Source organism: Piliocolobus tephrosceles, chromosome 7 (genome assembly GCF_002776525.5).
Source record: "Piliocolobus tephrosceles isolate RC106 chromosome 7, ASM277652v3, whole genome shotgun sequence".
Classification (NCBI taxonomy): domain Eukaryota; kingdom Metazoa; phylum Chordata; class Mammalia; order Primates; family Cercopithecidae; genus Piliocolobus; species Piliocolobus tephrosceles.
The window spans coordinates 25,013,989-25,025,658 of NC_045440.1; the positions used below are offsets into that span (position 1 = coordinate 25,013,989).

At 41.2% G+C, this 11,670-nt stretch overlaps 1 protein-coding gene across 6 annotated transcripts in view; it reads right to left on the bottom strand.

Moving 5' to 3' along the window:
• ADRA1A (adrenoceptor alpha 1A) overlaps nt 1-11,670 on the bottom strand; it is a 134,934-nt gene that overhangs the window by 37,092 nt on the left and 86,172 nt on the right. Inside the window, exon 3 of one of the 6 annotated variants that reach the window (XM_023216875.1) lies at nt 82-119. The exons of the other annotated variants lie outside the window; for them this stretch is intronic. Coding sequence (XP_023072643.1) covers nt 82-119 — 38 coding nt within the window. Of the gene's footprint in view, nt 1-81; nt 120-11,670 lie in introns of those variants that run through there. 6 annotated transcript variants of the gene reach the window in all.

The following is an 11,670-nucleotide window of genomic DNA, read 5'->3' on the forward strand; positions in this document are numbered from 1 at the left end:
ACAGGTGTCTTTCCTTGAAACACCTTCCAAATTTGCCTTCTCCATCACCTCCATCCCCAGCACCCCTGAATGGTGAACTGGTTATTTAAAGCTGGGTGAGTCATTTTTCCCTCTTGAGCCTCAGTTTCCTCATCTGTAAAATTAAAGACTTAGAACAGTAATTGATACTACCCCTTCCTATCTGTAAGAGCAGATGCTTCTAGGCAAATGGAAACAGGATGAAGAAGGAGCATGGTGGAGAGATGGCCAGAAGGGAAGAGGGCAGGCTTTGGAAGGAAGAGAGGAACCTGAGGTTTTGGGGAGGGCTTTGGGAGGACATCCTGATGTCTATCCTGGAGATTTACTCTGAGATCACAGAAAGGAGGGATGGGAGGAGTGCACCTGCATAGGGACCCAGGCAACTGTGGTTGCACCAAGTGGGAATGGAATTAGCGCTATTCCTGCTTGGAGCACAGCACAGTTTGGGCTTCTGGTCACGTCAGAACTCATGTGCTCCTTAATAATACATGGGCCGCAGACCTCCACATCTGAGGCCTGGGAGGCTAAGGCTGTGCTAATCTGGTCCTTTCCAAGGAGATGGGATGGAAAGGGTAGAAACCATCGGGGAAAATTCCCAGAAATAACTAAAGGGAGGGGAGGCTTATCAAGGGGCTCAGTATTGTAGCTAAGGGAACCCCATAATGGGGTATCTGCCAAGACATGTGTTATACATTATCTTTTTGTTGCTGATAAGATCAAGTTCAAGCTTCTCACTCTGTCATTCAAGGCCCTTCATCATTTGGTTCCACCAGTCCTACCCAACCTTCTCCATTCTTCATTCACTTAACACAATTTACTTAGCACCTGCTCAGGCCAGGCACTTCCATAGATACTGGAGGTAGAACAGTCAGGAACATGCAAAGGTGTTTACCTTCTATGAGTATCTCCAACAAATGCCTAAGTTGGAGGCATTTGTTGCTCCAACAAATGAATTATGAGTTTCTAACACCAAGGCTTTCTTCCTGCCACAGTAGACTTTTCACTAACTTTGTTAGTTCGGGAGGTGACTGTGACCTCAAGCTCCTGTGGTTGTGGTTCTCTGCTGCACTCTTCTGCTCTTCACTCAATGACCTGTCCTTCTCCCCTGTATCAACTCAAACTGGAATCTGTCCAATTCTGTCTGTCTTCAAGGCTGTGTTCAAAATCCCACTCGTCCACAGGCCCTTCTTTGTTGCAGTATAACTTGCTTTCTTGCCATTTCCCCTATAGATTTAGCACCAGTTACTTTTCTCTATAGCAGGAGAAACCCCTGGGCCACAGACCAGTACCCGTCTGTGGCCTGTTAGAAACCAGGCTGTATGGCAGGAGGTGTGTGGTGGGCCAGCAAAGCTTCATCTGTATTTACAATTAACAGCCTCTCTCCATTGCTCACATTACCTGTCAGATCAGCAGTGGCATTAGATTTTAATAGGAGCAACAACCCTATCATGAACTGCACACGCCAGGGGTCTAGGTTGTGTGCTCCTTACGAGAATCTAATGCCTGATGATCTGTCACTGTTTCCCATCACCCCCAGATGGGACTGCCTAGTTGCAGGAAAGCAAGCTCAGGGCTCCCACTGATTCTACATTATGGTGAGTTGTATAATTATTTCATTATATGTTACAATGTAATAAGCATAGAAATAAAGTGCACAATAAATGTAATACACTTGAATCATCCTGAAACCATCCTCCCATCTCCAGGTCCATAAAAAAGTTGTCTGCCATGAAACCAGTCCCTTGTGACAAAAAGATTGGGGACCACTGCTCTATAGCCCTTATCACCATTTTCTGTGCTTTACTTATTTCTATTTTTGGTTGCTTTTCTTGACTATAAACTCCCTTGAAGGAAGAGATTCTTGTCTTTTAAATTTACTGCTGTATCCTCAACACCCATAACAGTGTACAGCATTTAGTAGGCTCTCAACAATGTTGCTGAATGAATGACACATTCATTCAATCCTTGTGGTTTTAGTCTCCTTAAAGATACACCCTTCTTATCCTTCATTCGTATCTCTCTAAGTGATCAACATGATTCTCAATGAATGCTTATTGAACCAATAGATGACATTGATTGATGGAAGAAAACATTTTGAATACAACTCCTGCTTCAATTACTCACAGCTGGAGAGAGATTCTCAAATGCAGAAACGGAGCCTGTCTTAACTTACATTCCAAGGAGGTCTTTCAGATCTTCAAGACACTCACATTTACATGAAAACAAGACCATTCTCCAAATAATTTTATACAGCTAAGTTGCAGACACTTCATAAAATGATTACTTCCAGTACTTTTTTTTTTTTTTTTTGAGACGGAGTCTCGCTCTGTCGCCCAGGCTGGAGCGCAGTGGCCAGATCTCAGCTCACTGCAAGCTCTGCCTCCTGGGTTCACGCCATTCTCCTGCCTCAGCCTCCTGAGTAGCTGGGACTACAGGCGCCCGCCACCTCTCCCGGCTAGTTTTTTGTATTTTTTTAGTAGAGACGGGATTTCACCGTGTTAGCCAGGATGGTCTCCATCTCCTGACCTTGTGATCCGCCTGTCTCGGCCTCCCAAAGTGCTGGGATTACAGGCTTGAGCCACCGCGCCCGGCCACTTCCAGTACTTATAAAAACATTTTATGCGGTCCTGGAGGAAGGGTTGAAGCCTATAATTCAGATGTGACAGTCATCATCTCCTCTCATATTTGTGGGATTCAAGTCCAAGGCCAAACACCACACGTCTGAAGCAGTGACGCAAACAACCAAAACTGATCTCCCAAGAGGAAGTGTGAGGCTTTTTCAGGACTGTGTCCCTTCGTATTCAGCTTAAAGCCTAAAGCAGGTTCAGGTCCTGATCCTTGCCAGCAAGGATATAGGTGAGTTGGCTGATGCTTGAGTAGTCACAGGTGAACAGGGGAGCAGGAAAATGGGTTTTTAGTTTTGGACTGCTGCAAAGATGCTTAATCTGAGTGCTCTGGACAGTTCCCTACTTGGAGAGGACATACCAGGTCCTCTCCCAGGCCACTGGCTCACCTAGAAGCATGGCCCTCACATCTTCCAACAGCATCTTCTAGCTCTGTGCAAAGTAAGAATATGAATAGACCCTTGCTCTTCACTCCCAGCTCCTGCACATCTCCCTCCCCTGCCTGAATTAAGCTAGGGATGAAAATTGGCTGTAGGTCTCCGCTGTTATAAAGCTGCATAAGATTTTATATAGCTTAGATTTTATACATCTGGACTAGAACACCTGACCAGAGCCTGACCTCCATCAATCATGGGTCCTGTATTCAAATGGACATAATACATATATATATAAGAATTTTCATAGCTCATTTAAAACATGCAAGGTGTCTTTTTGGAAGCTATAATATGGCTTCTAAGTATAGCTGGGCAGACCAATTTTAAAATGCAGAAAGGGATTGGGGCAATTTCCTCTTTAATTTTAAAAGGCAATAGAGTATGGTACTGTTTTGATTATAGACATTTTTGAAAATAGGAATTGGCCATGCCTCCTTCTTTCATATAAATGCCACATTTAGAAAGCTCAGCTTTGCTTGCAAGACACATCCTTGCACTTTTCAAACTTAACGAAGCCTTCTGCGTTCTCATCTGAGAACTGGCTGGTACTTTCAGGGGGAAGAACAAGGTCAGGGCAGCTCATTCATTTCATACCTTTAGTTTCTTTCTTTTCCCTGATGACTTGCAAATCTCTATGCCTAGACCATCTCTGCCTCCTGAGCTCCTGTCCTGCACACACAACTTTTACCAGACATCCCTCCTGATGTTTCCAAACTATCTCATCCTTAACATCATCAAGCTGAACTCATCATCAAGCTGAACTCCCCATCTCCCACAAAACTAACTCTTGCTCCTCTGCTTCACTTTCGGCAGCCTTCCTCTCGGTTGTCCAAGCCAGAAACCCACTGTCATTCTCAACCTTCCACTCTCCAACCTCTTCCACAACATCTAATCACCCAGCCCTGACTACGAAACCTGTGTTCACTTGCTATTGTCCATTCCAGTTCTGGCCACCACCACGTCTAGCTAGAACCTCATATCAGTTTTCTAACTGGGCTTCCTGCTTCTGGTCTTACCGGCTTCCAACCCATTTCTCACACTCTTGCCAGCAAGATTCTGAGAAAGCAAGCATGACAGTATCCCTCCCTTGAGTAAATCGTTTCAATGATTCTTCGCTGAATTAAAGATGAAGTATGAGTTCTACATGAAAATTTATTAGGCCTGGGAGACTGAGAATTCACTTGACTGGTTAAGTAGGTAGTAGAGCATGGTGATCCAAGTGCCCACCCAGAGACTCTAGTCAGTGTCATAGAAGAGCAGAGAACTACATCCGCCAGGATGTGATCATTTGCATATCTGTTAGCTGAGCAATGTGGAATCTTTTGTTCAGTAGGATGTAGGCTAGCATTATAGTGGTTGAGATATATAGAATTTAATTTTGAGAAATAAATATACATCTTCTATAAGGCAGTGCGTCCACTAAAAAACTCTTCCCAAGGCCAAAGAATATTAAGAATGAATTTCCAACTGTTCCAGAGATAGTGGTGACAATGATTCAGAAAGTTTTGTAAAACCTAGAAGACCCAAGACAGGCATAAAAATACCTGAAGGATCAACAAGGAAAGTGGTAAAAATACCATTTGACCCAGCAATCCCATTACTGGGTATATACCCAAAGGAATATAAATCATTCTATGTTAAAGATACATGCATGTGTATGTTCATTGCAGCACTATTCACAATGACAAAGACATGGAATCAACCCAAATGCCTATCAATGATAGACTGGATAAAGAAAATGTGGTGCATATACACCATGGAATACTATGCAGCTATAAAAAGGAATGAGATCATGTCCTTTGCAGGGACATGGATGGAGTTGGAACCTGTTATCATCAGCAAACTAACACAGGAACAGAAAACCAAACACCACGTGTTCTCACTTATAAGTGCGAGTGGAATGAGCATATGGACACATGGGGGCAACAACACACACTGGGGCCTGTTTGGGGGATGTGGTGAACGAGAGCTTCAGGAAGAAGAATAGCTAATGGCTGCTGGGCTTAATACTTAAGTGATAGGTTGATCTGTGCAGCAAACCACCGTGGCACAAGTTTACCTATATAACAAATCTGTACATCCTGCAATATGTACCCTGGAACTTACAATAAAAGTTGAAGAAAAATAATCAAACATAGAAACAAGTGCATTTGAGGCTGTCTCAGAAGAACTAATCCCTGGTACCCGTTGTGATTTTCTGTGACCCCAAACCAGCCATGTTTCTAAGAAAAAAGTCGTTTCCCACTGTCGGGATTCCCCTCTGAAATGCTCACCCAGTATCTGCTCCAATTAGGTGATTAATTCGGAACATATCAGATTACCACCAGTAATAGTTTCTGGATATGCTGTTAGGGAACAATAGTGTTCATTAACAATCTCAGCACAGATGTACTAATTCCCCAGGTGGGTGTGGAAGCAGTGGAACTTTTACCCAACCGTAGTTATCAATTTCTCTCTCTCTCACTCACAGAAAAATGTTCATGAGAAGAAAAGCGGGCATAGTTTGTCGAAATGAAAATAATGAGACTCATTATTGTCGTTTATTCAGATTTGATTTTGGAGAATTCTAATTCTCCAGAAAATCCTCAAGATAGGAATTGGTGTTAGCAAGTGACTGCCTTCAGAATGTGTTAGAACCTGGGGATCTGGCTTGACTATTTTCCTAAGTTTTCCATAAGGCTTATACTATCTAAGAATAACTGAAGAAGAAGGCTGCTAGGGAGACCAACCAGGAGGCTAGCAGCACATTAGTTTGGGGTCAGAACTCTAAGCAATGGCTGAAAGCTATAGGAAGACTGATTTGGGCTGCCCTGGAACTTGACCTTACCATCAATAATACATAAAAAGTATCTCAGAATAGGCTAGATACCCACTCACTGAGTCCCAAGACTGGGAAGTTCAGCATGACACAGCATCCTACTAAAATACTCATTAGGGGACATTTAAATCCTGAAGTTTTATAACTTACTGAGAAAGCAAACACTATTAGAGGAGAGAAAGTTAATTATTTTTTGAATGTTGAATGAATGAATGAAAAAGTTGAATGTCTTGCTTCCCTTTTAATATTGCAATAAGGTGTACATTAGAAGCATTTTAAAGAGCATATATATATATATAAGAATATGAATATATTATTGGACGTGACAACTTATGTATTTAACACGATTTATCTATTTCTGAGAATGGGACTAGTGTGCATGTATTTCAGTAATTCCTAAATTTTCCCCATTTAGGATTCATTATACACATTTTGATAATTTGTTGTTGAAGTCATTTATAATCACGTTATATAAATACTTAAGGCACCAAGAGCTGAGCTGACATCTGGGCTACAAATAGGCAAGGATGTCAACATTCAGAAAAGACTTCAGGAACTTGCTCAGGGTTACACAGCCAATGAGCAAAAGGACTAGGTTAAAAACTCTGTTCTTCAGACTTCCAATTTAGAAATCTTTCTTTTTTTTTTATTTTTTTGTGATGGAGTCTCGCTCTGTCGCCCAGGCTGGAGTGCAGTGGCCAGATCTCAGCTCACTGCAAGCTCCGCCTCCCGGGTTTAGGCCATTCTCCTGCCTCAGCCTCCTGAGTAGCTGGGACTACAGGCGCCTGCCACCTCGCCCGGCTAGTTTTTTTTGTATTTTTTTAGTAGAGACGGGGTTTCACCGTGTTCGCCAGGATGGTCTCGATCTCCTGACCTCGTGATCCGCCCGTCTCGGCCTCCCAAAGAAATCTTTCTTTTAATTGATACATTGAATTTTGTCAATTGCAAGAGTAGCAATATCCTCCAATTATTTGGGGGCTCTCAGAAACCCTACTCTAAAAAAAACATGAACACGTTCAAGCTGAGTATCTGTAGTTAGCATTCAGCCATCAAGCGAGTGGCTTCAGTCCTTGCTTATTTTTTCAGCTCATGATTCATACATACCCCTCCATGTAAATGTCTCACAGAAACCTCAGGGTTAATGTGTTCAAAATGACACATGCTAGTCTGCTTGCTTCTAGCATTTCCCATCTTTATAAATGATAGTTAGCATTCACTCACTGTTATAAAAACATGACAATCAGTCCTGATGCCTTCTTGACATCTCCAGTAGATCAGAACTCCTAGTATTGCCTCAGTCTTTTCACGTCTCTCCATCTCCACTGTTAGCTCCTACTCCAGCCACAACACCTGTCACCTGTAAGAGCCTTCTTATGATCTCCTGCATGCCTGGGTCACCTCCCCTTTTCCCTAGGATGACCTTTATGGAATACAACTCTAATTCGGTGACATTTCCACTTCAAGACCTCAAACACTTTCCAGTACTCTTAGATGAAGCCCAGTGTCCGTAGCATGGGCCATAGGGCTGTACGATCTGCTCTTGCCTTCCTCTCCTGGCCTGCCTTTCACTCTCTTCCCTATCCCCTGCTCTGGCCACCCTGATTTCTTTTTTATTTTTATTAAAAAAAATTTTTTTTTGAGATAAGGTCTCACTCTCTCACCCAGACTGGAGTGTAGTGGACACTCCTTGCATGGAGTGTCCTCTCTACCTCTGTCCCCTCCATTCACCTTTTATATCTTAGCTTCAGTCCCCCCTTCCTCAGGGAAAAGATCTTTGATCCCCTTCCACCCATCCACATACCTCAGACTCCATGCTGGGTTGGGGGGTCTCATTAAATGTTATCAAAGCATCCTAAACTTTTTCTTCATAGCTCAAGCAATTGTTCTTATTTGATTTTGTGGGTGATGATTTGTTCAACATATCTCCCTATATAAATTTCATAAAGATAGGATTTGTGCCTGGTACATTGTAGTTGTTAAATAAGTATTTGTTCATGAATAAAATATTTATAGAGCACTCATTATGTGCCAGACATCATGCAAAATATTACACAAATGTTATCCCATTTAATTCTCCCAAGAACACGATGTGACTGTATTACGAACCTCATCTTACAGATGAGGAAACTGAGGCTTAAGGAGTTTAATTTTCATCTAAGAAAAATGGCTGACCTCAGATTCAAATCCAGGCTTGATGCCCAAACTCATGTTTTAAATTTCTAGACGATGCTATCTGTGAGTCTGTCACTGCTTTGCGGTCTTTATAGTGAAAATAGTGCACAGAGTCATAGTACTTGAAGTTCAAAACAATGACAATCATCAGAATAGCCAAGAAAATTAATCACACATTCCATGTCCTATTTTTTTCAGAAAGCAGAGACATGTGTAATTCAAATTATTAACACAAAAACAAAATCCTCAAATGTTAATAATTAGGTTTGTTCAGAATAGACATGTTTGGACATGGAAAAAAAAATCACACATACTATATTCTGTCTAAAAAGCTTTGACAAAATGCAACTAATAAAGTATGCCTAAAAAACAATCAGGTAAGACTGGTCAGAAAGTGTGATCTATTATTGATGACAAAATCGGAGTGAAAGTATAGGACTAAAAGAACTGTCATCTGTAGTTCTTGGATATGGAGAGAAGGGAAGAGTGAAGGAGAGATGATAACAGAAATAGTTACCATCTCGTGTGCTGCATAAAAATATCAATGCCTGACACAGACTTCTTAGTGCTTAGTACTTATTCCTCAGGGAGGAAATCCTGATAGCTCACTTGGTAGTTCAGGGATGAGGGCAAGATTGTTCCCTTTTCTGTGCCTCAGTTTCCTGGCACACGTAAGTGCAGTGTCTGGCTGTAAGCATTTGCTCATTTGCTATCCCAGAGCTATGATCAGTTTCCTTCCTCTGCATGTAGCAGCTCTGCATCTACTTTCAGGATATCTGCTCAGTCATTAGTACTCATCTTGTCTATTTTTTTTTAACACTTGGGAATAATTTCCAAGGTCAGAAACCGGACATTGAGTGCATCTTCCTGCAGAGATGCCCCTGGATGTGTGGTTCTGGTTTACACAATGGTTACCCAGATGTCACACTTGTCAGCTGCTCTGAGAATCCTCAAGTATTTCCAGAGAATTTCTCTTATTCAGAGTTTTGGGGAGAAACACTGTGCTCGCATTTCTTGCAGAGCCTGATACTACCTAATTGTGGCTACAGAAAGGTAAGATATAATTTTATTTATTTGGGATGTTTTTCAAGACTAAGTTGAATCTAATTAGGTAAATAATAGGTGTGTTTCTACAAGTTGTGCTGAGTCTACTATAGAGCTAAGGCCACATGGTTATTATATCGGATTTCTTGCTGGAATTTCTTCCTCATGGACACCTGGGCTTTGTATCACATCTGGCACTTTGTTTCTTATTTTTGTAACTTTTAAAGAAAAAGCCTCCTAGAAATTAGACATAATTTTTGAAAAAGAGTTTGAGAAGTTTTTAAGTTTCATGATCTCATAACCCATGTGGAGAGTTCTTCTGAACACCATGAGGTTGATGATGGTGGCACTAGTAATATTAACTATAACAGTAGATGTAATTTATCAGTAATTTCAACTGTCCAGCAATGTGCTAAGTACTTTTCATGCACCACCTCATCACCTCATCTCAACCCTGTAAGGTATGCATTGTTTATCCCCATTTTACAAATGAGGAAAATGAGACTTGGGGAGTTTAATAACTTGCCATAAAACAATCAGCCAGTAAGAGTGAAGCTGAGTTCAAGCACATGCTTGCCTGGCTCCAGACCCTGTCCTGTACCCCCTAACACTGAACGTGCTACAACCAACTGCCTCGTTTCTCTACTGCTGTGTAGTGCTATGTGCTTATTGCTAAATTTTCACTGGCAAACTAAGATCCTGATTTAGACAACAAAACAAAGCAATCTGAATTGATTATTAAGAAATTGTTTTTGTGATGGTTAAAATATATATTTTTAAAATTTTACTTTAAGTTCTGGGATGCATGTGCTGAACATGCACATTTGCTACATAGGTATACATGGTGGCCTGCTGCACATACCAACATGTCATCCAGGTTCCAAGCCCCACAGGCATTAGACATATGTCTTAATGCCCCCTTCCCCTTTTCCCCCACCCGTGACAGGCCCTCAGGTGTGATGTTCCCCTAAATTGTTTTTTAAAAGGGTAAAATTCATATGGAACCACAAAAGACCCCAAATAGCCAAAGCAATCCTGAACAAAAAGTACAAAGCTAGAGGCACCACACTACATGGCTTCAAAATATATCGTGAAGCTATAGTAATCAAAACAGCATGGTACTGATATAAAAATAGACACACAGACCAATGGAATGAGATAGAGAATCCAGAAATCAATCCATGCATTTGCAGCTAACTGATTTTCAACAACAAAAAAAGTGCCAAGAACATACAGTGGGGCAAGGATAGTCTTTTTGATACATGGTGCTGGGAAAATTGAATATCCATATGCAGAAGAATGAAACTAAACTGTTATTTCTCACCTTATACAAAAATTCACCAAAGTGGTTTAAAAACTTAAAAGTAAGACCCAAAACTATAAATATACTAGAAGAAAATGTAAGGGAAATGCATCAGGACATTGGTCTGGGAGAAATTTAATAAACAAGACGTCAAAAGCACAGGCCACAAAAGCAAAAATAGGTAAATGGGATTATATCAAACTAAAAACCTTATGCACAGCAAAGGAAATAAGCTATGCATGTGACAAGGGATTAATATGCAGAATAGAAAAGGAACTTAAACTATTAAACAGTGAAAAATGTGATAATCCACTTAAAAAGGACAAATAATCTGACAGATATTTCTCAAAAGAAGACATACAAATGGCTAACAAATATATAAAAATATCACGAATCATCAGCTATATGCAAATCCAAACCACAATGAGATATCTTCTTACCCCAGTAAAAATGTTTACCATCAAAAACAAAAAACATAACAAATGCTGGTGAGGATGTGAAGAAAAGGGAACTATTATACACTGTTGGTGGGAATGTAAACTAGTACAGCCATTATAAAGAACAGTATGGTGGTTCCTCAAAAAACCAAATACAAGTAGAACTACCGGTAGGGGCGGAGCAAGATGGCCGAATAGGAAGAGCTCCAGTCTCCAACTCCCAGCGCGAGCGACACAGAAGACCAGTGATTTCTGCATTTTCAACTGAGGCAAACAGGGTCTGGAGTGGACCTCAAGCAATCTCCAACAGACCTACAGCTGAAGGTCCTGACTATTAGAAGGAAAACTATCAAACAGGAAGAACACCTATACCAAAACCCCATCTGTATGTCACCATCATCAAAGACCAGAGGCAGATAAAACCACGAAGATGGGGAAGAAGCAGGGCAGAAAAGCTGGAAATTCAAAAAATAAGAGCGCATCTCCCCCTGCAAAGGAGCACAGCTCATCACCAGCAACGGATCAAAGCTGGTCAGAGAATGACTTTGACGAAGTGAGAGAAGAAGGCTTCAGTCCATCAAACTTCTCAGAGCTAAAGGAGGAATTACGTACCCAGCGCAAAGAAACTAAAAATCTTGAAAAAAGAGTGGAAGAATTGACAGCTAGACTAATGAATGCAGAGAAGGTCATAAACGAAATGACAGAGATGAAAACCATGACATGAGAAATACGTGACAAATACACAAGCTTCAGTAACCGACTCGATCAACTGGAAGAGTATCAGCGATTGAGGATCAAATGAATGAAATGAAGCGAGAAG